The sequence below is a fragment of the Jaculus jaculus genome, chromosome 3 (assembly GCF_020740685.1).
Source record: "Jaculus jaculus isolate mJacJac1 chromosome 3, mJacJac1.mat.Y.cur, whole genome shotgun sequence".
Lineage (NCBI taxonomy): Eukaryota > Metazoa > Chordata > Mammalia > Rodentia > Dipodidae > Jaculus > Jaculus jaculus.
Window position 1 is genome coordinate 165,105,859 of NC_059104.1, and position 26,057 is coordinate 165,131,915.

Sequence of the window (26,057 nt, forward strand, 5' to 3'; positions counted from 1 at the left end):
TCAAGGCGTGCGCCACCATGCCCGGCTATTTTTTTTTATTTTTGTTTATTTATTTTTTCCAAATTTTTATTAACAAATTCCATGATTATAAACAATATCCCATGGTAATACCCTCCCTCCCCCCACTTTCCCCTTTGAAACTCCATTCTCCATCATATCCCCTCCCCATCTCAATCAGTTTCTCTTTTATTTCGATGTCATGATCTTTTCCTCCTCTTATAATGGCCTTGTGTAGGTAGTGACATCAAATTTTGAATTTATATCAGTTATGAATATAAATGCAGTGAGTTCAGTTATGAACTCATTGTTTTCTTACTCAGTGGATTATAATCTTTTGCTGTGATTCATCTTGATGTCTAGATATTTTTTTAAATAATGAGTTTTGCTTTTATTTATTTATTTGAGAAAGAGGTAGAGAAAGAGAAAGAAACAGATGGGGGAGGAGGGTGCCAGGGCCTCTAGTCATTGCAAACGAACTCCAGAAGTATGCTCTATCTTGTGTATCTGGCTTATGTGGGCCCTGGGGATTCAAACCCAAGTCCTTAGGCTTCACAGCCTTAACCGCTAAACCATCTCTCCAGCCCATTAAAAGGTACTTTAAAATATTTATTTATTTATTTGAGCGTGCACGAGAGAGAGAATGGATATGCGAGGGCCTCTAGCCATTGCAAATGAACTCCAGATGCATGTGTCACCTAGTGCATCTGACTTTATGTGGGTACTGGGGGATTGAAACTGGGTCCTTTGGCTTTGTCGGCAAGTACCTTAACCATTAAGCCATCTATCTAGCTCCCAGATATTTTAATTTGACCAAGTAGGAGATTCTTTAAGTTAGTGTGTCTGTCCTTTAGTCTTCTCTCTTTCATTCTTTGAGCACTTTTGGGGGGGGCGGTAAAATAAAGTACTTTTGGCATATCTTGCCTTTCTCCGCTCTATTCCTGCATCACTTCTGTGAAAGATGCTCTGGTTCCCTTCAGTGGAGAATCATATGTACATATAGGTTTTTCTAGGTAGAGTTTCACTCTAGCCCAGGCTGACCTAGAATTCACTCTCTAGTATCAGGGTGGCCTCAAACTCATGGCAATCCTCCTACCATGGCCTCTCAAGTGCTGGGATTAATGGCATGTACCACCATGCCCAGCCGAGAATCACATTTAGAAACCAAGGGCTGGGTGCTAGGTGTGCTCACTGTTACTGGGTGTTGTTTTATGTTCGCTCACTGGACTTAGCAAGAGGATGAATGTTTACATCTTCGTATGTTGATTTGAAATCTGAATCATGTGTTATCAGCTCTGCTTGCAACTCAAACCCAAGCCCACAATTTTCATTCTAGATTTTTATTCTTTTTCTGTACTTGTAATTTCTTCTTAGTATTATCCTTAATATGCTTACCTATTTGGTACATCTTTCTTTTTGCTTTGTTTCATAGCTGTCTATGTGTGGGTATGTTACTTGCAGAAGGTGTTGGCAGGGAGGTTGGGGAGAGAGCATAGTAAAATGTTTGCTTTGCAAGTATGATCACCTGAGTTCAATCCCTCAGAACCCACCTAAATATATAAAATTCTGGGCATGGTGGCACACGCTTGTGATCTCAGTCAAATGTCATCTTAGTCCTGATGGAGGTAGACGAATCACTGGGGCTTGCTGGCCACCCAGTCTAGCCTACTTGGTGTGTTCCAGGCCAGTGAAAAGTCTTGTCTAAAAAAAGGAAGGGATGTTGGGTTTTGTGGCACATGCCTTTAATCCTAGCACTTGGGCGGGGGAAGCATAGTAAGTGGATCACTATGAGTTCAAGGCCAGCCTGGGGCTACAGAGTGAATTCCACATCAGCCTGGGCTAGAGTGAGACCTTATCCCCAAAATACCAAAAATAGGGCTAGAGACATGGCTTGGTGGTTAAGGCACTTGCCTGCAAAACCAAAAAGGACCTAGATTTGATTCACCAGGACCCATGTAAGCCAGATGCCCAAGGTGGCACATGCATCTGGAGTTCATTTGTAGTGGCTGAAGGCCCTGCTGTGCCCATTCTCTTTCTCTATCTGCTTCTTTCTCTCAAATAAATAAAATAAAATATTAAAAAAATTTTTTTAAATCTCTTTGCTGGGCATGGTGATACATGCTTTTAATCCTAGCACTCAGGAGGCAGAGATAAAGAGGATCGCTGTGAATTTGAGGCCAGCCTGGGACTACACAGTGAGTTCCAGGTTAGCCTGGGCTAGAGTGAGACCCTATCTCAATAAAACAAACAAACATTAAAAAAAAGGAAGAGCACCCAAAGTTGTCCTCTTACCAACACACACACACGTTGGTAGCCTAGAAAGCCAATTATAACTGGTTATTGATTTCATTCCATTTTATTTATCTGTTACTAATTATAAACTTGAGGATTCTTCATAATTGGAGAATATTGATACTTGGGAGTAACTGTGTGTCTATCTGTAAAGAAAACTATTAAATATTGTAGAGCATTTTAAGTACTTACATTTCAGATGCCCAACATTGAACATAGTTAACAAATTTTTGAAAATCATGACATTGTTTATGCAACTGGGTGGAAAGTCATAGCTGGATGGCATGGGTTCTAGATTGGCTCTTTTGAGTCTGTATATTGCTGGGCATTATCATTTAACCCTGTCCTTCTATTTAATTAAATTTTATTGATTATAGTGCTAGCAATTGAACTTAAGAATTTCTTGAAAGCTGAGCAAGTGGTCTGTCACTGAGCTACACCCCAGGCTCAGGGCCTCCCATTCCTTCCCTGTGTAGTTGGGAGTTGTCAAGTTCAAGTACAAGGATGGTAATTACTGACAATATTTCCAGTGACTGTGTTCCTAGGTCATAGAGGAAGGGAGACAGAGTGACAGACAATGGGGCAAGAAGTTAGACAGAAACTAGTAATGTATAATTCAAATCAGTGATTTTATTCGGATGGAAAATTCTAGACTTTATGGACTTGAAGGGAATGTCCAAAGGTAATTTGTTTTGGCAGTTGTATATGCAAGTTGTCACCTCTTGAAGCCATGTATATATATATACCTTTCTTACTCTTTTAGGTTACAGTAATAGTAGCTAATGTTCATGTTAAGGTTTATAGTATGTAAAAATTTTCATTCCTAAGTTGAGCCTCTTGATGAACCTGAAAGTGAAATCATTGCAGTAGTTGAAACTAGGTCTTTCTTCTTTTTTCAGTTTTTTTCAAATACTTCATATTATGGACAATTGCACATTTATTACCCTGTTTTTTAAAAAAAAATCTTTGTATATTTATTTATTTATTTGAGAAAGAAGCAGAGAGAGAGAGAGAGAGAGAGGATGGGTGGGTGGATGGGCATGCCAGGGTCTCTAGGCACTGCAAATGAACTCCAGACACATGTGCCGTCTTGTGCATCTGGCTGTACATGGGTCCTGGGGAATCAAACCTTGGTCCTTTGGCTTTGTAGGCAAGTGCCTTAACCACTAAACCATCTCTTCTGCCCATCTCTCTAATTTTTTTTTTAAATGTTATTAACAACTTCCATAATTATAAAAAAATAACCCATGGTGATAACCCTCCCTCCCCCCACTTGCCCCTTTGAAACTCCACTCTCCATCATACCCCCGCCCCATCTCAATCAGTCTCTCATTTACTTTTGATGTCTTGATCTTTTCCTCCTCTTATGATGGTCTTATGCAGGTAGTGTCAGGGACTTTGAGGTCATGGATATCCAGGCCATTTTGTGTCTGGAGGGAGCACGTTATATGGAGTCCTGCCCTTCCTTCTACAACCTTTTTTTTTCTTTTCAAAATTTTTATTAACATTTTCCGTGATTATAAAAAATATCCCATGGTAATACCCCCCCCCACATCTCTAATTATTTTTAAATGTCTCTTAAAAATTATTTATTTCTGTGTGTTTGGGTGGGGCGGGGAGAGAGAATGAGAATATGAGCATGGCAAAGTCTCTTGCCCATCTGACTGCTTGAATCTTATGCTAGCAGGCTTTGCAAGCAGGTGCCTTTGAACTGCTGAGCTATCTCCTCTACCTTTCAATGCAGAGTTTTAGCACATAACCCTGTTGGAAAAGTACTTGCTCTGTTGCCCAAGGTGACCTTGAACTCATAATAATCCTCCTGCTACAGCCTCCTGAGTACTGATTACAGGTGTATGCCACCACACCAGCTTTCTTCCAGTTTTGAGTGGTTAAATTCCATAATTAACCTTGTAATATATTTTATCTATTTTCTTCCCTCACTTCTTATTGTATTCTGTAGTATTTTAAAGTAAACTTTGGGCCATCCTCCTACTTCTGCCTCTGAGTACTGGGATTAAAGGTGTAAGCCACCGCACCCTGCTTAGTTGAAGATTTTTTTTTTTGTCGGGGGATTCGAGGTAGGGTCTCCCTCTAGCCCAGGCTGACCTGGAATTCACTATAGTCTCAAGCTGGCCTCAAACTCATGGTGATCCTCCTACCTCTGTCTCCTGAGTTCTGGGATTAAAGGTGTGTACCACCACTCCCAGGTGTTAATTGGAGGGTTTTTTTTTTAAATTGTTTTTTGGAGATTAAAAAAAAAATAGAATGGAGGCATGTGCCACTTTCTGGACCCAGACTTATGTGGATACTAGGGTATTGAACTCAGGGTGGAAGGCTTTACAGACACACACACACATGCAAACACATTTGAAGAAAAACAAATAGGGCTGTGGAAATGGCTTAGTGGTTAAGGCACTTGCCTGCAAAGCCAAAGGACCAAGGTTTGATTTCCCAGATCCCACATGAGCCAGATGCACAAGGGGGCGCATGCATCTGGAGTTCGTTTGCACCAGCTGAAGGCCTTGGTGCACCCATTCTCTCTCTCTCTCTCAAATAAATGAATAAAAATAAAATATTTAAAAAAGAAAAAACAACAGAATGGAAATTCAAGGCACATTATAAGACATGAGGTTAGAGCTGGAGAGATGGCTCAGCAGTTAAAGTACTTGCCTGAAACACCTAACAACCTGGGTTTGATTCCCCAGTACCCACATAAAGTCTGATGCACAAAATGGCACATGCATATGGAGTTTGTTTGCAGCAGCTGGAGGCCCTGGTGTACACATTCTCTGTCTGTTTTTCTATCTCTCTCTGCTTGCAAATAAATTTAAAAAAATTTTAAAAATGTGAGGTTAAATATTGTTTTGTTAAACCTTGTGTGTGTGTGTGTGTGTGTGTGTGTGTGTGTGTGTGTGTAATATATACTATGCTTTTGTTGTTGTTGTTGTTTTGAGGTAGGGTTTCACTGTAGCCCAGGCTGACCTGGAAATCACTATGTAATCTCAGGCTGCCCTTGAACTCGTGGCAATCTTCCTACCTATGCCTCCTAAATGCTGGGATTTAAAGCGTGAGCCACCATGCCTGGCAATGTACTATATTTCCATATTCTATTTCTTATTTTCAGTCCCAGTCAGATATTTGAGAATTAGAGCTCTTCACAGTTTTATTCCCTGGTATATGACCTAATTTCTTCAGAGAACTTTTAGTTCCTGTTACTACCACATGTAAATAGTTTTACTAGCATTGGACTAGGTATAAGAGGAAGGTAACTGGTAACTGACTTTAACTGTTGGTAAGAGGAATGAAATGAAGGATAATGCTAGCACTGAGCACTGCACTGCTGGGACACTTGTGCAGCCTGGTAAAGTTGTAATTTAAAATTAGCACAACCACTTTGGAAAACAAGTTGGCAGTATCTTATTTGATACACATTCATCTGCAAGCAGAGAGAGAGAGAGAGAATGGGTGTGCCAGGGCCTCTTGCTTCTGCAAACAAATTCCAGTTGCATGTGCTACTTTGTGTATCTGGCTTTATGTGGGTACTGGGGAATCCAACCCAGGCTGTTAGGCTTTGCAAGCAAGCACCATAAAGTGCTGAGCCATCTCTCCAACCCTGGCAGTGTCTTCTTAAACTGAATGTCTTATGACCTAGAAATTCTACTGCTAAGTGTATACCCAACAAAAATAAACGTGCACCAAAAACTACATACAAGAAATCTTATAGTAGCATTATTCACATAGCCAAAGACTATCTGTCAACAGAAAGGCTGACTAGATGTTGATGTCCTTGCAGATGGGATACTGCATGGTTATGAGAAAGCTCTCACTAGGAACCACATTATGGTGAGGTATTAGCTGTTGGGAATACAAAGGTGAAAAACATTGAAGTCTTACTTTCTTAAGATTCAGGTTTTGAGGGGGAAGACAAGTCCTCAAGTAATTTGATTGCTACATAGACTTAATGAGAATATAGTGATTGAAAGGGTCTCCAGGATTGATGTAAAACTATTGTTTCTGGTTTTTCATTTGGCTTAAAAAGATAGTTTGATCATGTTCCTTTGCTTTCTCTTTTCTTTTTGTAGCACCTGACAGATACTTCCCATGGAGTAAGAAATAAGTGCCTGCAATTACTTGGCAATCTTGGCTCTCTGGAGAAAAGTGTCACAAAAGATGCTGAAGGCTTACCTGTCAGAGATGTCCAGAAGATTATAGGGGATTACTTCAGTGACCAAGACCCACGGGTCAGAACAGCAGCTATTAAAGCCATGGTAAATGTTATGAAAAGTAATTGGGGGTATCTTGCTACCTCTCTCTCTCTCCCTTTCTTCATTCTTCCTTTTGTCCATCCACCCGTCCTTCTTTCCTTCCTCCCTCCTCTTTCTTTTCTTCTTTCCTTTTCTTTCTTCTCTTCCTTTCCTTTCCTCTTTTCTTTCTCAAGGGAGGGTTTCACTCTAGCCTAGTCTGACCTGGAACCCACAATGATCCTACCTCTGCCTCCCAAGTGCTGAGAGTAGCAGGGCCTCCATGCCTGGCCTTTTTTCTTAAGGTAGGATCTTGGCTAGGTGTCCTAGTGTCCACCTGTTATCCCAGAACTTGAGCGGCAGAGGTAGGAGAATTTTGAGGTTGAAGTCAGTGTGAGCTATATAGAGATTTCTAGGACAACGCTGGGTACATAGTAAGATTGTCTTATGCTGATGTTTAGGCTAGTCCTCAACTCCTAGGCTCAAGCTGCCTGTCCTCCTGCCTCTTCCTGCCAGGTATGTGGGATTGACTGTGGGCATGCATCACATGGTTCTTTCTCTCCTCTCTCCCTCCTTTCTTCCCTCCCCCCTCCCTCCCTTCCTCTTTTCTTTTTGTTTTAAGTTTTTATTTATTTGCAGGCAGAGAGAGAGAGAGAGAGAAAGAGAAAGAGGATGGGCGAGTCAGGTCATCTAGCCACTACAAACAAACTCCAGATGCATGTGCCACTTGGGAATGTAGTGTTAGGTGGATACTGCGGAATGGAACTCAGGTCATTAGGCTTTGCAAGCAAGCACCTTAACTGCTAAGCCAGCTTTTTAGCCCCCCCCCCTTTTTTTGGGCAAGGTCTTGCTATGAATCTCTGGCTAGCCTGCTATTTGCTATATATATATTTTAGGCTAGCTGTAAACACAGGACAGTCTTCCTGGTTCAGCCTCCTGAGTACTAGGATAACTAGGATGTGTCACCATGCCTGGCTTATCTTTTAAAAAAAAAAATTGGGGGGCTGGAGAGATGGCTTAGTGGTTAAGGCAAGCATTTGTTTGTAAAGCCAAAGGACCCAGGTTCAGTTCCCCAATACCCACATAAAGCCAGATGCACAAGGTAGCGTGTGTGTCTGGAGCTCGTTTGTAGTGGCTGGAGAACCTGGTGTGCTCATTCTGCCTGTCTGCCTCTTTCTAACCCCCCTCTCTCAAGTAAATAAATAAAATGTTTTTTTTTTTTAAAAAAAATCTATTTGCAAGCAGAGATAGGGAGAGAGAGAAAGAGAAAATGAGGGGGGGGATGGGCATACCAGGGCCTCTTGCCACTGCAAATGTATTACAGATGTATGTGCCACTTTGTACATCCGGCTTTACATCGGTATTAGGGAATCAAACTCAGGCCATTAGACTTTGTGAGCAAGTGCTTTTAACTGCAGAGCCATTTCTTCAGCTCCTGGCTCATCTTTTTTGTCTTAAATTTATGGCTATGTTGCTGTGGATGGGTTATGAAGTCCCCTAGCACATATCTGCACACTCCCAGGAAAGTACTGGTAGTGGCCTCGCAGAGCTGAAAGACTTGCTGGAATAGCAAGTGTGCTTTTCTTTGGCTCTTTTCTTTTCTTTTTTTTCTTTTCTTTTTTTTTTGAGGCAGGGTCTTATTCTGGCCCAGGCTGACCTGGAATTCACTATGTAGTCTCAGGGTGGCTTTGAACTCATGGCAATCCTCCTACCTCTGCCTCCTGAGTGCTGGGATTCAAGGTGTGCGCCACCACGTCCAGCTTCTCTGGTACTTTTTATTTGCATCTGTGAAACATGGAAAGGATAAACAATGCTTGTTAGAATCCCAAGTCACACGCCTCCAGGTTTCTGTGCCCTGAAGGGAGGAATATGATTTGGTATTACAATAACTATAGGTCATATCTTCCATGGTTTGGAAATGTACATAAAAGCGACTGGATGCTATTTTTATTTTCATTTTTTCTGGTGCTAAGGATTGAATCTAGAGCTATATTCATGAGCCCTCTTCTTAAGCTTCCTCATTATTTCATATTTTCTATACTTTTTTCTAAAAATCCATGGGTTAGATTATTAAATATTATTATTATTAAATATTTGAGTGCTTACACTGAAAAGTCTTTGACTTGTTTTCTTATGTGTATAGCACCAGTTTTGGCTAAAGCTAACTTGTCTGATAGAATGTGGGAAAACATGTGTGATTGTGTGGAGACATTGGTCCTTTTTACAAATACTTAAACTGTGTCTTTATTATCTAGTTGCAGCTTCATGAACGAGGACTGAAGCTACATCAAACAATTTATATCCAGGTACCTTAAATTACGTTGTCTGGAAGGGGAGAAGGTTTGTGAAGCTAGTAGAGGGGTGTCAAATGGCTTCTCAGAACTTAAAAACATATGGACTTCAGCTGGCTAACAGTGGCCATGTTAATAAGGATGGATGAGGAGTCATACCAAAACACTTCAGGAAGAGAATGTGAGATATTTAATTGAATTGCACTAATACATGTGAAAAAGACTTAGGGATATTTAGGTAGCTTAGTACAAAAGCCAAAGTGCCTGAAGAAAGTATAGTGTAAAGAAATAAAGTAGACTAGGAATGTAGTTCAGTGGTAGAGCACTTCCCTAGAATGCACAGGGCCTGGGTTGGATCCCCAGTACTGGGGAAAGAGAGTGGAAGGCAGGAATAAAGAAAGAGAGAGGAGATAGAAAGCAGAGAGAGGGAAAAGAAAATGAAGAGAAGGTAGGGGACAGAAAAGGCAAAGGAGGTAGGGAGGGAATCTTACATTCTTTCTTTGGGAGGGCCATCCATGAACTCAGTTCTGATTACCATACTCAGTTTTTCTAGAGGGTGACCCAAGGCCAAGGGAATAAATGAAAAGATGCCACATGAATATAGATTGGTAAAGAATGGAGTAATGAAGTTGTAGGGAAGCTATTGGACACCTTCAGCAAAAGGCCTTACAAAGTGCTATTTCTCATGGAAAACAACTGAATGAATCTAGTGATAGGTAGTCTAAATCTACACTCAAGAGATCAGATTTTGTTTGCTTTACAGTAGTTTTAAAAAAATATTTTATTTCTATTGTTTATGAGAGAGAGAGAGAATGGGCACAGCAGGGGCTCTAGCCATTGTAAACAAACTTCAGACACATGCGCCACCATGTGCATCTGGCTTACAAGGGTACTGGGGACTCAACCTGGGTCCTTAGGCTATGCATGCTAGCGCCTTAACCGCTAAGCCATCTCTCCAGCACTTAACAGTGGTTTTATCTCTCAAGGGAATATTATAATTAGGCATATCCCTGTGACTGATGTGTAAATCAAGTTTATTAATTTAATTAATTTATTTAAAATTTATTTATTTACATGTGTACATAATCATGTGAGAACCTCTTGCTATTGCAGATGAACACCAGATTCTTACACCACTTTTCACATCCAGCTTACATGGATGGTTTGAGAATTGAACATGGGCTTACATGCTTTGAGAGCAAGTGCCTTTAACTACTGAGCTATCTTCCCAGCCCGTGTTTATTTGTTGAGACAGGGTCTCATAGCCCAGGCTGGCTTCAAACTTGTATAGCCAAGTGTAACCTTGACCACCTGAGCTTTCTGCTTCCACCTCTCCAGAGCTGGGATTACATACCACCATGCCTGACTCCAACTTTATTTTTTTTACAAGAAGTAGAATGAGTCCAGAATGCTTGTATCTGTGTGACTGTCACCTTTCTCCCTTATAGAAATCTTTGTGGTAAGCCAAGTCATTAAAGGAAGCTTGGGGAATAAGGACTCAGAGGAAAGAAAATTTAGTCAGCTGGGTCAGGTGTTTAGTAGGAAGAGTGTCAGTAAGCTAGGCAAGTACTGATGAAGGCCTCATGGCAGTGATGACGCAGTGATAGTGGAGGATGGGAGATTAAGGCAGAATGTGGTTCAGTGGCAAGTTTTGTTTTGATTATATGTTGTTTGGAAGGTTAGTGGGACATCAGTAAGGAGAACTCCAGGCCATAGGTAGTTGTGCAGGTCTTGAGTTCAAGAGAAATTGAAGATGGAGGCTATTTTGAGTATCAGTATCCGGGAGTGGGAGGAGTCTGGGGATACCCAGGAAGAGTGAATGGTTCCAGTAGAGGTTAAAGGTTTCAAACCAAAGTAAACAGAAATGCGTGATTTGGTTTTACAGATGGAGGACAAACCTCATTCCTTGGTGTTTGAGCCTGGGAGAACCCTAATGGGGGTTCTCAGTGGGGTTTTCTAGGTTTGATATTCTAGTTATCAGTCAGCCTATGTAGCGCGGCTGTACATGGGGGGTTGGAAGTCACGTAGTGAGAATACAGTCTGAGCAGCTCACAAAGGCCAAGATTTCTTTGTGGGGCAAAAGTTCAAGAAATTAAAGCTTTTCAGGAATATTTTGATTGACACCTTCCCAGCCACCCCATCTTCATTTTGAGAATGGTTGAATAGGGACCTGGAAGGACACCGAACTGACATGACAGACTTGATCCTTCTTTCAGGCCTGCAAACTGCTGTCTGATGACTACGAACAAGTGCGCAGTGCCGCAGTCCAGCTCATCTGGGTTGTCAGTCAGCTCTACCCTGAAAGGTCAGTATGCCTGTAGGCCACTTTTCACGCTTTCTGTCATACAAAAAGCCACCTCTAGAAAAGAAGTGTTGGTGCAGTTTTTGGAAGTCAGTGCGAGGTAGGGGAAAGCACAGCTCTGTGAAAATCAGATAGCCGTGAGCTTTCTGTACACGTTGGGGAAGGACCTTCCCTCTTCTGGGTCTCAACTTCCTCATGTGTAATTGAAGAGATTAGACTGTCTTTCTTAAGTGCTTTTCAGCACTCTTTGGAGGTGCATGTATGTTATTCGTTGAAATCATTTAGGACTCATTTTAGTTTGGTTTGGTTTAGGCCAAATGCCAGATAAAAGGTCTCAAGTGAATTTGAGAATACTGATTCTTTATGTAGTATTTCCTTGGTTAAAAATGTTTTCATAGGGCTGGAGAGATAGCTTACTGGTCAAGATGCTTGCCTGCAAGGCCAAAGAACCCAGGTTTGATTCCCCAGGATCCATATAATGCCAGATGCACAAGGTGGCATCTGGAGTTTCTTTGCAGTGGCTAGAGGCCCTAGTGTGCCCATTATCTCCCCATCCCCGTTCGTCTCTTTCTCAAATAAATAAAAATATTTTTGCAGCTAGGCATGGTGGCTCACACTTTTAATCCCAGCACCTGGGAGGCAGAGATGAAAGGATTGTTGTGAGTTTGAGGCCATCCAGAGACTACATGGTGAATTCCATGTCAGCCTGGGCTAGAGCAAGATCCTACCTAAAAAAAATTTTTTAAAAATCATAGCACTTAAATTATTGATTCCCAGCAATTCAATTCAAGCAGTATTTTTTCTATTTAATAGAAGAGCTCCTGTAGGAAAAAGAATTGTTTACCTTCTTTTTAAAAATAGTTTTAGGGCTGGAGAGATGGCTTAGATGTTAAGGTACTTGCCTGCAAAGCCAAAGAACCCAGATTTGATTTCCCAGGACCCATGTAAGCCAGGTACACAAGGTGGCACAAGCAACTGGAATTTATTTGCAGTGGCAGAAGGCCCCAGTGTACTATCCTCTCTCTCTGTCTTCCTTTTTTTTTTTTTTTAATTTAATTTATTAGTTTTCTTTTCAGTAAATACAGGCAGTTTGGTACCATTATTTAGGCTCATCAGTGATCTACCCCTTCCCATTAGACCCTCCTTGTTAATGAAAATGGGTCGTGCATTGTGGAGTTAGCCCCCAGTTACTGGTATGATAAATGTCTCTGCAAATCATGACCCAACATGTGACTCTGACATTCTTTCCGCCCCCTCTTCCGCAAAATTTCCCTGAGCCATGTTGGGTTCATTTTTGGTCTGCTTCAGTGCTGAGGTGTTGGGGGCTCTGTCTTCCTTTTTGCCTTTTTCTCTCTTTAAGAGATTGCAAACTTAAGACTATGAACTATTTTGTCAGAGTTTTTGGTTTCTTTTCTTCTTTATGTTTCATTTTTGGGGGTTGAGCTGAGGGTTAGCATGCGCTCTGCCACGGAACAGCACGCACCTCTAGCCCCAATTACTTATTCTTCACATAAATCTTTGAACCTTTGGTGGGTTACACACTTTCCTTCAAGACACTGAAAATTTGCAGTACATCTAAAATGATTAGCCCGCACTCCCAGAGTAACTTGTGGTGAAATGAGTTTATCATTCTAGAATTTGAGCTAGTCGATTAGCATTTCCCTGTGTACCAGTTTTTGTTAGTCATTTTTAGCTTACCGAACCTACAGGCTTAGGTTACTGTTTGGTCACATGTGGTTTCTTCTCTTTTCTTCTTATTTAGTATTGTCCCAATCCCGTCTTCTAATGAAGAAATTCGCTTAGTTGATGATGCTTTTGGAAAAATTTGTCACATGGTCAGTGATGGCTCCTGGGTGGTTCGTGTTCAAGCTGCAAAGCTATTGGTAAGTCTTATTTTCTTTCTTTTTCCTTTTTTTGTTTGTTTGTTTGTTTTGTTTTGTTTTTTGAGGTAGGGTTTCTCTCTAGCCCAGGCTGACCTGGAATTCACTGTATAGTCTCAGGCTGGCCTCAACCTCACAACAATCCTCTTACCTTGGCTTCCTGAGTGCTGAATACCTTCTTTAATATACGCATTGCCTTTATTTTTAATTTTTTTTGTTTTTAGTTTTTCGAGGTAGGTCTCACTCTAGCCCAGGCTGACCTGGAATTCACTATGGAGTCTCAGGGTGGCCTCGAACTCACTCACAGCAATTCTCCTACCTCTGCCTCCCGAGTGCTGGGATTAAAGGTGTGCGCCACCATGTCCGGCCACTGCCTTTAATTTTTTATAGACACTTTAAGAAACTATAAGTAGGCTCAGGTGTTACTCACTTTTACAAACACCAGATTTTTCAATGCAGAAAGATATATTTTAATTTAGAAGGTAGTCTTTTAGGATTAGAAAGCACCTGAAGGTAATCCTGTTCAGACTTATTTGTTTGTTGGTTGGTTGGTTGGTTGGTTGGTTTTGTTTTTATGAGGTAGGGTCTCACTCTAGCCTAGGCTGACCTGAAATTCACTATGTAGTCTCAGGGTGGCCTTGAACTCACGGCGATCATCCTACCTCTGCCTCCTGAGTGCTGGGGTTAAAGGCGTGCACCACCATGCCTGTCTTGTTTAGACTTGTTTTAAGCTAACGAGACACCAAGTCCTTAGAGAAAAGGGACAAAAATAATAAGAGTTACTGTCATTGACTACATACCTGTTATGTACGAAATAGTTTGTGAGGATACCCTTTGCACACATTTTCTCATTAATTCTTCGTTGTAACCTGCAAGGTAAATGCTTTTACACCCATTTCATAGATGAGAGAATGTAAACTCTAAGAAGTAATAAGTCAGTTATCTAGTTAGAAAGTTAGAATAGGATTCAGAACCTAACTTAAAATTTTTAAAAAATTTATTAGTTGAGAAAGAGAGAGAGAGAGAGAGAGAGAGAGAGAGAGAGAGAAAGAATGAATATGAATGGATGTGCCAGGGCCTCTAACTGCGACAAACTCCAGACTTGTGCATCTGGCTTATGTGGTCCTGGGGAATCGAACCTGGGTCCTTTGGCTTTGCAGGCAGGTGCCTTAACTTCTAAGTCATCTTCTCTAACCCCAGAAACTAAATTTTTGATTATGTATACACACATATGTGTGTGCATTCAAATAAGATACTTTCTGTGAAAATATTTGTGAATTGTAAAGTACTTTTGAGATGGGGAGGAATTATAGCCTACACACACACAAATTTATAAGTATATGTAAAGGCACAAGAAAATCTGAGATTGATTTTGGACACCGTTGGGGGCCCCTGGCTCTGCCACTCTTGGTAGCATTATTGGCTGAATACTCTGGACCTGAGTACTAGACCCGGATCTACTGGTAGTCCCCATGAGCAGTGTTTATGAAGGTAAGTACTGGAATTGGTGAGAAGCATCGTTATGGTAAGCTGGGGGTACAGCTCCATCAGTAGAATGTTTGCCTAACATGCATGAAATCCTACGTTCAGTCCCTAGCTCTGCACAAAACCAGGCATGGTGGTGCATACATGTAATCCCAGCACCCAGGAGGAGTTGGATTAGGACCAGCCTGTGATACATGAGACCCTGTCTCAAAAAAAGAAAAACAGCCGGGTGTGGTGGTGCATTCCTTTAATCCCAGCACTAGGGAGGCAGAGGTAGGAGGGTCGCCGTGAGTTCAATGCCAGCCTGAGATTACGTAGTGAATCCAGGCAGCCTAGGCCAGAGTCAGACCCTACCTTGATAACCCTCCCCCCCAAAAAGGAAAAGAAAAAGAAAAAGGACATTTTTATGGAGGAATAAAGTATATGTTTGGATTATCTAAATATTTCCTAGTAAGTTTTATTAATTGTCCCTAATAAAATAGAGACATATAAATTATCTGCTGTTCTGTTGTTAAATTCACCTTTTGTTTTAAAGTCTCTATTTATTTATTTACTTCCATTTATTTTTATGCTGACTTTATTCCTGTGCCATGAGTTTTTGTTTCTTCAGTTTTTTCTGGGGTATCTTTTTCTTCTGTGCAACCTCCTCTTCTGGTTTAGGAATAATCTGCTATGTTCAGTGAGGGTCATCTCAGTGGCAGGGAGAGCTCATGAACGGGTTAATCTGACTGTGAACTCTGTAAGTTTGGGGGCACATGTTGGGTGCTTGGTTCACCTAGATATGTTCAATGACCAGAGAATCCATGTCTAAACCCTTACATTCAGCATCTCTCTCTGCATTTTGAAGCATGTGCAGCAGAAATTCAGCACTTATTTTTGGGTCACCCACCCTGTGTCCAGCCCCACTGTCTACCTGAGCACGCCTGCCACCTCTACCATTGTATTGCTGGAATGGCACACACTGCTTCTTTAAAGTGACATCTTTCAGACACTTGATGGCTTTTTGGATATGTATGCCCTTGATAGCCTGGGCAATTTCATGGCTGTTTTTTAAAGTGAACACAGAGATTTGAAACCCTTGATGTGCATGATTTTGTGGAGTTTTCTGGATCAAAAGAGTAGTGAACCATTTTCACAGGTCACCTCAAGCTACTGACAAGAAGAGATATTTATTTTTTGTTTTGTTTTGTTTTTTAGGTAAGGTTTTGCTCTAGCTCAGGCTGGTTTGGAATTCACTATGTATTCTCAGGGTGGCCTCAAACTCACAACCATCTCCTAACTCTGCCTCCCAAGTTCTGATATTAAAGGTGTGCACCATGCCTTTTATTTATTTATTTTTTTCAAGGTAGGGTCTCACTCTAGCTCCGGCTAACCTGAAATTCACCATATAGTCTCAGGGTGGCCTCGAACTCACGGCGATCCTCCTACCTCTGCCTCCTGAGTGCTGGGATTAAAGGTGTACACCACCACGCCCTGCTTTTTAATACTTTATTTTAGAGATGGGGGAAAGAGGGAGAGGGGAGAGAGGAAGGGAGGGGGAGAGAGTGAGTGAGTGTTGGTGCTCTAGGGCCTCAGCCATTGCAACTGGACTCCAGACACTTGTGCTACCTAGTGGACATGTGCAACCTTGCACTTGCCTCACCTTTGTGCATCTGGCTTATGTGGGATCTGGAGAGTCGAACATGTGTCCTTAGCCTTCGCAGGCAAATGCCTTAACATCTAAGCCATCTCTTCAGCCCTAATGTTTTCATTTTTGGTGTTAGACATTGAACCTAGGGCATGTATGTTCCAAGCTCACACTTACGAAGTATACTCCCAGTATGAACACTTTAAACAAAGAACAGTCCAGTCATATCCTTTCGTTCAACATTTATTGATATTCTATAATGACCTCTATGTATGAGAGGGGAAGGAAACTGGTATCTATAGTGAACTGTGTGAGGGGAAAGAAGATGATTTGGAGAAATAATGTAATGATGTATCTTTGCTTGAGTTTAGAAAAGTAATCCTTTGGTTGGAGAGATAACTTAGCGGATTAAGAGACTTGCCTGCGAAGCGTAAGAACGCATGTTTGACTCCCCAAGTCCCATGTAAGCCAGATATACAAGGTGATGCAAGTGTGCCAGGTCGCACATGTTCACAAGATGGCACATGCATCTAGACTTCAATTGCTGCTGCTGGAGTCCCTGGCTTGCCAATTCTCTCTCTCTCTCTCACTAAAAAAAAAAAAGAAAGAAAGAAATCCTTAAAGCAGAATCATTCATAGTTTTGTGTCCCACAGGATACAAAATTCATTCATATAATGAATGGTACCTTAGCTAGGTGTGGTGGCCTACGCCTGTAATCCCAGCACCTGGGAGGCAGGGGTAGGAGGATCGCTGTGAGTTTGAGGCCAGCCTGAGACTACATAGTGAATTCTAGGTCATTGTTGGCAAGAGCAAGATCCTATCTTGAAAAAGCACGCACCAAAAAAGAATGGTACATTGCAGCTGGAGACATGGCTCAGCAGTTGAAGTCACTTGCATGCAAAGCCTGATGGCCTGGGTTTGATTCTTCAGTGCTCACATAAAGCCAGATATACCAAGATACAACATCTAGAGTTCGTTTGCAGTATCAGGAGACCTTGGTGCATCCATTCTCTCTGTCTCTCTGTTTATCATCTTTCTCTGTCTTGCAGATAAATATTTGAAAAAGAGCCTTTGCTTAAGAAAAAGAAGACAGGAGAGAGTCACAATCTGTTTTTGTTTTGTTTTTTCGTTTTCTCGAGGTAGGGTTTCACTCTAGCTCAGGCTGACCTGAAATTCACTGTGTAGTGTCAGGGTGGTCTCGAACACATGGTAATCATCCTGCCTCTGTCTCCCAAGTGCTAGGATTAAAGGTGTGTACCACCATGCCTGGCTCAGTAGTCACAATCTGTGTGATATTAATATTACTATGCATTTTATAGATACTAAAAGTAATAGAAAAGTAATTTGCCTGTGTCTCTATAGATAGTAAGTGACAGCAGGATTTCAGGCATCATGAACCCCTTTCTAGTTAGAGCCCATCAGTTACACACTGGAGCAGTGTTAGCCTGCTACAGAACTGTGGGGTTACTAGTTCCTCTGTGTAAGCCCAGAGACAAGGCTGTCCTCTTCCAGCCCTCAGTAGATGATTACACATGGTTTTTTTATATGTTCAGCAAATCCCTGACCACTGAGTAGAGTCTCTAGCTTTCAAAGAGTTGATCATCTGGCAGATTGAGAGAGGTGGTCAGTGACTTAGTACACCTGGTATTGATGGAGAGAGCACCAGCTAAAACCACTGAAGGCTTCTTAGAGGAAGGAATTTCTGAGCTGATTAAAATTTTTTAACTTTATTTATTTATTTGAGAGAGTCAGAGGGAAAGAGGCAGAGAGACAGAGACGGAGAGAATGGGCATGCCAGGGTCTCCAGCCACTGCGAACGAACTCCAGACCCATGCACCACCTTGTGCATCTGGCTTATGTGGGTCCTGGGAAATCGAACCTGGCAAATGCCTTAACCACAAATCCATCCCTCTAGCCCTCTGAACTGATTTTTAAAAAATATTTTTTTAGTTATTTATTTGCAAATATGTGTGATGCCAGGGTCTCTTCCTGCTGCAGATGAATACCAGATGCCTCTGCCACTTTTACATCCAGCTTTTCTCCTTTAAAATTTTTTTGTTTATTTTTACTTATTTCTTTGAAAGTGACAGAGAGAAGGAGGGAGGGGGAGAGAGAGAGAGAGAGAATGGGTGCGTCAGGGCTTCCAGCCACTACAAACTAACTCCAGATGCGTGTGCCCCCTTGTGCATCTGGCTAACGTGGGTCCTGGGGAATCGAGTCTCGAACTGGGGTCCTTGGCTTCACAGGCAAGCACTTAGCCATTAAGCCATCTCTCCAGCCCACATCCAGTTTTTTTTAATGTGGGTGTCTGGGGAACTCAGTCTGGGTTAGCTGACTTTGCAAGCAAGTGCCTTCCCAGCTGTGAATTGAATTTTGAGGGACGAATATATTAGCTAGGGAAAACAATGAAGATAGAAAATGGAAGAGATACAGAATAGTGTAATATTATGAATGCTAAAAAACTAGGCTATAATATCATACCTGACTACAGATAGTGGGCGGCAAGGGATAATGTTCAATGTGTGGGATGCATAACAAGGCAAAACTTAAGAGAAAAGGAGAATTTAAAATGAAACTATGACATATCAGACTTGTCTATGGTGCACAAAAAAATGAATAGTTTACATTCTTGGTTTATAGCAGGATTTAAAGGTTCTCATGTAGGTTATATTAGAAAATTCAAGACATTGTGAAAGAAGTTGTTTTTTGGTTATTTATAACTTCCCAAAGAAGGCAAAAAAAAAAAAAAGAAAAGAAAAGAAAAGAAAGAAAGAAAGCCTGATTTCTAAATGAGCAGATCTTGGAAGTATTAAGATACAGTCACTACTTTGAACTGAAGCCTGGTATTGGCACTCTGTCTAGGATGTGGGCTTCAGTTCAAAGGCATCTTCATGGGTGTTGAATTTCTCTTATTCAGCAGGGGCTAAGTTGCATTTCTAAGCAATGAGAAGCCTTTGATCTTAGCAGTGGTAGACGTTTTAGGCTGCTGGTTGTAGGCTTCTGTGCCTGTGAGTGTGCCAAGGACCTGTATCTCCTGAGGCACATGCAGATGTCCTTGTTGGTGGCAGCTTTATATCTGATGGGCCAATCCATCTTTGTTGGTGTTCTGCTCTCTGTTAACCTCCTAATTAGAAACTGGAAGCCTCAAAGTTACAGTAAAGAAAGAACATACAGATTTATGTTTTTTCTCCTAATATATTTATATTTCAGTCTTTGTTCTTGAAAACATGTTTGGTACAGCTTATTAACTATCTTGTTTTAAAGACAGTGTATAAAGCTCTCCAGTGAAATGGTTTCTTAACTTTATTTATTTATGAGAGAGAAAGAGCGAATTGGCGCTCCAGGGCCTCCAGCCACTGCAGTCAAACTGAAGATACGTGCGCCAGACCTTGCGGCCCGTGCAACCTTGTGTACTTGCCTCACCTTGTGCATCTAGCTTACATAGGACCTGGAGAGTTAGACATAGGTCCTTAGGCTTCTCAGGCAAGCTCCTTAACTGCTAAGCCATCTCTCCAGCCCCTTAACTTTATTGTGTGTGTGTGTGTGTGTGTGTGTGTGTGTGTGTGTGTGTGTGTAGGTCAGAGGACAGTCTTGGGTGTTGGTCCTTGCCTTCTACCTTGTTTGAAGCAGTGCCTCTTGTTCACTAGGCTAGCTGGCTTGAGAGGTTGTACTTTATCTGCTGAGTCACCTCCTCAGCTCTGTGATAGGCTTTTCCTAGTGTTACACACTTAGGTTGTTGAGTAATTATAGTTATGCACTTGGAGAGGCACCAAGCAGAGAGAGACAGAAAAGGAGAGAGGGAGAGAATGGGTACACCAGGGCCTCCAGCCACTGTAAACAAACTCCAGACACATGCACCCCCTTGTGCATCTGGCTTATGTGGGTCCTGGGGAATTGAACCTGAGTCCTTTGGCTTTGCAGGCCTATGCCTTAATTGCTAAGCCCGTCCGTCCAGCCCACAAACAAACTCTAGATGCACGTGTCACTTTGGGCATCTGGCTTTTACATGGGTACTGGGGAATTGAACTCAGGCTGTCAGGTTTTGCAGCAAGTGCCTTAACTACTTAACCGTCTTTCCAGCCACAATATATATATTGGAATTCATTCTGTAGTCTCTGGGTGGCCTTGAACTCATGGTGATCCTTCTACCTCTGCCTCCCAAGTGCTGGGATTAAAGGCGTGTGCCATCATGCCCGGCCCCCCCTAAATATTTTTTAAAAGCCAACTAGTAATGTTCGTTGTATAACTATGAAGAAATGAAGATACCTTCTGGTCATAGTGTTGTTGCATGCCTGTAATCCCAGCAACTGGGGAGGTAGAGGCAAGAGGATCACTGTAAGCTCAAGGCAAACCTGGTTTGTGTAGTGAGTTCAGGTCAGGCAGGGCTGTGTAGTAAGACTTTATCTGAAAAAGGGAGGAGGAGGAATTTGGGGAGATAGCTCAGTGTGTAAGGTACTTGCTGTGAGGGCAGGAGGACCTGAGCATTTCTTCTTCTAGCTCCTATAGCACCCTTTACACTATGATGCGGTTGTCTCTTTTCCTTGTAATGTCCCTCACTGGTCTGTGAGGTCATCGATAGAAGAATTGATGCCTTTTTATTTTGTATTTCTGCTCCTGGTAACTGTACACATGTAATTGAGTGGTTGCTAAATACTTGTTTTAGTGAATGAATAAATGAATAAAAAGAATGGATAAGGCTGAGCATGGTGGTTGCAGGCCTTTAATCCCAGCACTCGGCAGGCAGAAGTAGAAGGACTGCTTTGAGTTTGAGGCTATTCTGAGACTACATAGTGAATTCCAGATCAGCCTGGGCGAGAGGGAGACCCTACCTCAGGAAAAACAAAACAAAACAAAACAAAATCAAATCAAAACAAAACAAAAAAAGCCAAGCCTGGTGTGGTAGTGCACACCTTTAATCCCAGCACTCGGGAGGCAGAGGTAGGAGGATCGCCATGAGTTCGAGGCCATCCTGAGACTCCATTGTGAAAACTCATAGTAGTAACTTCTTCATAGGATTCTAATGAGGATTGAGTAAGTTGATGTATGGATAAAGCTCTTAGAACAGTGTGGCACTGAGTAAAGTGTACTTAGACGTTAGCAGCAGCTTCTGCTACGGTTGCCAGTATTTTCATTTATTTATTAGAGAGAGGGAGAGGGGAAGAGAGAGAGAGAATGGGCGCACCAGGGCCTCCAGACAGTGCAAACAAACTCCAGACACATGCACCACCTTGTGCATCTGGCTTACATGGGTACTGGGGAATTGAACCGAGGTCCTTTGGCTTTGCAGGCAAGTGCCTTAACTGCTAAGCCATCTCTCCAGCCCACTAGTGTTTTTATTATATTGCAGATGATTCACAGCCTATAGACATCCAACTATTCAGATTAAAGTTAGCTGGGTGTGGTGGGGAACACCTTTAATCCCAGTACCCAGGAGGCAGAGGTAGGAGGATCACTGTGAGTTGGAGGCCTCCCTGAGACTCCATAGTGAATTCCAGGTCAGCCTGGGCTAGAACGAAACCCTACCTTGAAAAACAACAGCAATAAATAAATAAGATTAATTGTTAGCTGGGCTCAGTAGTGTGCACCTTTATTTCCAACACCCAGGAGGCAGAGTTAAGAGGATTTGCTGTGAATTTGAGGCCAGCCCGGGACTATAGAGTGAGTTTCAGGTCAACCTGGGCCAGAATGAGACCCACCCCGAACAAAGAAACAGAAATTAATGTTATCTCTCTGCATTTAAGTTAGTTTAACTGCATTTAAGTAAATTCTAAATGTTAAGATAATGTTCATAAAAGATGTTTAGCCAGGCATCTTGGGACACACCTTTAATCCCTGTACTTTGGAGACCGAGGTAGGTTTGTTATGAGTTTGATGCCAGCCTGGGACTACAAAGTGAGTTCCAGATCAGACTGGACTAGGTAGAGTGGGACCTTACCTGGATTCTTTTATTTTACAGGGCTCTATGGAGCAAGTCAGTTCTCATTTCTTGGAGCAGACCCTTGACAAGAAGCTGATGTCGGATCTGAGGGTAACTTGAATTCTTTGCTTAAACTGGGGTTCTGTCCTTAACATCTGTGTTGCTATATGCTGAGTTGTATTGATTTAATTTAGCAGTTCATGCATTTGTTAGGTTATATAGGGTTACTAGATTACGTTTTAATTTAATATCTTACTAATTAGAACTAAATTATAAGCTACCTCACTAAATTTTATATTATTGTAATGAAATGCTTTGCAAAGATTGTATTGAACAAAAAAGAGGTAAAATTCATTTTCATTAGAAACTATAAAGGTCTAGTCTTACTTTGTGTGATGTGTAACATGTCAGGATTCCTTTTCAGCTGAAGTTTTCTGGACAAATGAGTAAATCCTTTTCATAGATAGTAACAAAATGCCTCGATAGAATGCCATAGGTGTGATGATTCTTTAACACAGAGGATCAAATATGACTCAAGAAAATGAATTGAACATTCATTGTCACTACTTTTTAATATATACATTTTCGTTTTTCAAGGTAGGGTTTTACTCTAGCCCAGGTTGACATGGAATTCACTATGTAGTTTCAGGCTGGCCTTCCGCCTACCTCTGCCTCCTGAGTGATGGGATTAAAGGTGTGCGCCACCACGTCTGGCCCAGATAATACTTTTTATGTGATTTATAGTGGCAGAAAATCAGGAGAAACTACATGCCTGTCACAGAAAAGGCAAACAAGTGATGGCCCAGCTATCTAACAGAGTCGTACATATGTTTTAAAGATGCCAAGTGTAAACATGGCAACACAAAACACAGTATGTAATACAGTGATAAATGTAAAAAGTAGGCTATAAAATTCCTGTGCACAATAACTGTGCTTAACATGTGTAAAAAAAATAAAAGTTAAGAAAAATATTCCAAAGTCACCAAAGTCATTAGGAATATAAGTAAACCATCTCCCTTTATTAAAAATTCTGGGGCTGGAGAGATGGCTTAGCAGTTAAGCACTTGCCTGTGAAGCCTAAGGACCCTGGTTCGAGGCTCGATTCCCCAGGACCCGTTAGCCAGATGCACAGGGGGTGCACACGTCTGGAGTTCGCCTGCAGTGGCTGGAGGCCCTGGCATGCCCATTCTGTCTTTCTCTCTCTCCCCCTCTTTCTCTCTCTATCCTTTGCTCTCAAATAAATACATAAAAATAAAAATAAATATTAAAAAAATTCTGTAGCTCCAGTGATGGTTATAATTACCCTAACTTAATCATTACATATTGTATACATGTACTGAAATATCACAGGCATCCATAAATGTATATAATTATGATGCATAAACTAAAACAAAATTTAAAACATCACCCCCAAAAGAATTCTGTTAACTCTATTATGACCATAATTAAAAAATTAAAGTAGCTGGGCATGATGGTGCACGCCTTTAATCCCAGCACTCAGGAGGCAGAGGTAGGAGGATGCCCCAAGTTTGAGGCCAGCCTGAGACTACATATTGAATTCCAGGTCAACCTGGGCTAGAGTGAGACTCTACCTCAAAAAACTAAAAAAAAGAGAGAGTTTATCATTGTTATATATTAAGTACATATATACTAACTCTTTTTTAAAGTTTTTGTTAATTTTTATTTATTTATTTGAGAATGTCAGAGAGAGAGAAAGAGGCAGAGAGAATGGGTACTCCAGGGCCTCCAGCCACTGCAAATGAACTCCAGATGTGTACGCCCCCTTGTGCATCTGGCTAACATGGGTCCTAGGGAATCAAGCCTCGAACTGGGGTCCTTAGGCTTCACAGGCAAGCGCCTAACCACTAAGCCATCTCTCCAGTCCAATACATTAACTCTTTTCTTTTGTGAGGTTATTACATAAAATAGATTCTTCAGAATGGTCATGGAGTTGATAGAGGTGTGTCATGAACAGTGCCAGTGGCTTCCTTGATTTGAGATTGGTATTAAAGCATGTTTTCCATGGGGCTGGTGGAAGTGCAAGGATGGAAATGCTTGTGACGAATGGAGAGAGATGAGTAATGTGAGGATTCCCATGACACGCCACAAGGGACAGGTTTTTTGTTAGATGCGACCTTCAGCCTTACAGGTTCGGGCACTTTATCTCAGCTATGAGTTACAGGTTCATCTGAGAGCAAAACGAAGAGGCTACCGTACGGCTCAGCGTGGCATTTTATTATAGACGATGGAAGTGTACCTGTCAAGTGTACTGATTCCTTACTTTTGCTGGCCAGCGGGTCGTCTACTAGAATGTCAATTGGTGAGCACAGCTTTGCTCACAATTTTATTTGTTAAGGCAGGATCTTACTCTAGTACATAGTACAGCCTGACCCAGAACTTACTGTGTAGCCCAGGTTCTCCGTGAACTCAGGGCTATCCTTCTACCTCAGCTTCCTCAGTGAAGGGATTATAGGCATGAGCCACCACTCCTGGCTTAGAATCTTATTTCTAAATGAGACTGAAAACTATTTTTTAGAGTCAGGGTATTGTATCTACCCAAGACAGTGTTTGCAGGGGTACTGCTGCTGTTGGCCTCTCTACCTCTCTCTTTTCCTGCTTTATTGTAATAGCAACTTGTCCAATCAGTGCTGTAGGTTCCTGAGAGCTCTTATAGGTTGTGAGCCTTTTGACTCACATTCAGCTGAATCTGTATTTCTCTGCACTGCACTGCTGGGTACCCGCAGAGGTTTGTGTTGTTGCCTGCCTCTCCATGTTCTGTTCCTGCAAGTCTCCCGCGGGTGGTAATTGTTGTGTCTTCTACAGAGGAAACGCACTGCGCATGAGCGTGCTAAGGAGCTTTACAGTTCAGGGGAGTTTTCCAGCGGCAGGAAATGGGGAGATGATGCTCCCAAGGAAGAAATAGATACAGGGGCTGTGAACTTGATAGAGTCGGGAGCTTGTGGAGCCTTTGTTCATGGGCTAGAAGATGAGATGTATGGTAAGTATGGCTGAATGGTAACTACCCATTTACCCAGTTAGTGCTCTGGGTCAGGCACTGGAAAGGCGGTAAGAATGCTGCTTCTTTCATTCTTGCAGTCCCTCTGGGAAATACCTATTGGGAGTTTTATTTTACAAACTGAAGAGGCTGAAGCCATGTAGTGTGCTTTAGTGATTAAATGCAAACTCAGACTACAGCATTTCTAAAAACGACGCTGATAATAATAGGCATCTTTTTCAGTTCTGTGAATTAATATATTCTGTATACATAAAGCATTTATCATATTACATGATCTATTTACAGTAACCACTCACTATAAAGATTGATACTCATAGCAGTAATAATGTATATGTGAGACTCTCTCTAAAAAGAGTGGAACTTAGAAGGGCAAGAATATTATTATTATTATTTTTTTTTTTTTGAGGTAGGGTCTCACTCTAGCTCAGGCTGACCTGGAATTCACTATGGAGTCTCAGGGTAGCCTCGAACTCAGGGTAAACCTCCTACCTCTGCTTCCCAAATGCTGGGATTAAAGGTGTGCACCACCACACCTGGCTTGTTATTTGTTTATTTTTTTAAATTATTTTTATTTATTTTATTTGTTTGAGAAAGAGAGAAAGGGGGGAGGAGAGAGAGAGGAGAATGGGCGCACCAGGGCCTTCAGCTGCTGTAAATTACTCCAGACGCATATGCCACCTTGTGTATCTGGCTTACATGGGCCCTGGGGAACCGAACCTGCATCCTTTGGCTTTGCAGGCAAACACCTTAGCCACTAAGCCATCTCTCCATTCCTTTGTTTTTCTTTTGAGCTAGGATCTCATTACATAACCCAGACTAGCCTCACACTTGCTATGTAACTCAGATTGGCCTCAAACTTGTACTCTTCTGCCTTGGTTTTCCAAGTGCTGGCATTACACTGAACTACACCTACAAGCCACAACACTAAGATTCAGTTAAAAAGTGTTAAGTTTGGAAAGTGAGCAGACTGTAAGGAGGCATCAGGTGTGGCTTTCCTATATTATCATA

At 41.8% G+C, this 26,057-nt stretch overlaps 1 protein-coding gene and 1 pseudogene across 1 annotated transcript in view; one reads left to right on the forward strand and one right to left on the reverse strand.

Moving 5' to 3' along the window:
* Positions 1-26,057, forward strand: part of Ints4 (integrator complex subunit 4) — a 111,325-nt gene that overhangs the window by 23,771 nt on the left and 61,497 nt on the right. The window contains exons 5-10 of the mRNA XM_045146198.1: positions 6,372-6,557; positions 8,786-8,836; positions 11,038-11,126; positions 12,886-13,006; positions 22,073-22,144; positions 24,857-25,031. Of these exons, the coding sequence (XP_045002133.1) occupies positions 6,372-6,557; positions 8,786-8,836; positions 11,038-11,126; positions 12,886-13,006; positions 22,073-22,144; positions 24,857-25,031 (694 nt within the window). The remainder of the gene's footprint in view (positions 1-6,371; positions 6,558-8,785; positions 8,837-11,037; positions 11,127-12,885; positions 13,007-22,072; positions 22,145-24,856; positions 25,032-26,057) is intronic.
* LOC123459513 lies at positions 15,066-15,618 on the reverse strand (annotated as a pseudogene).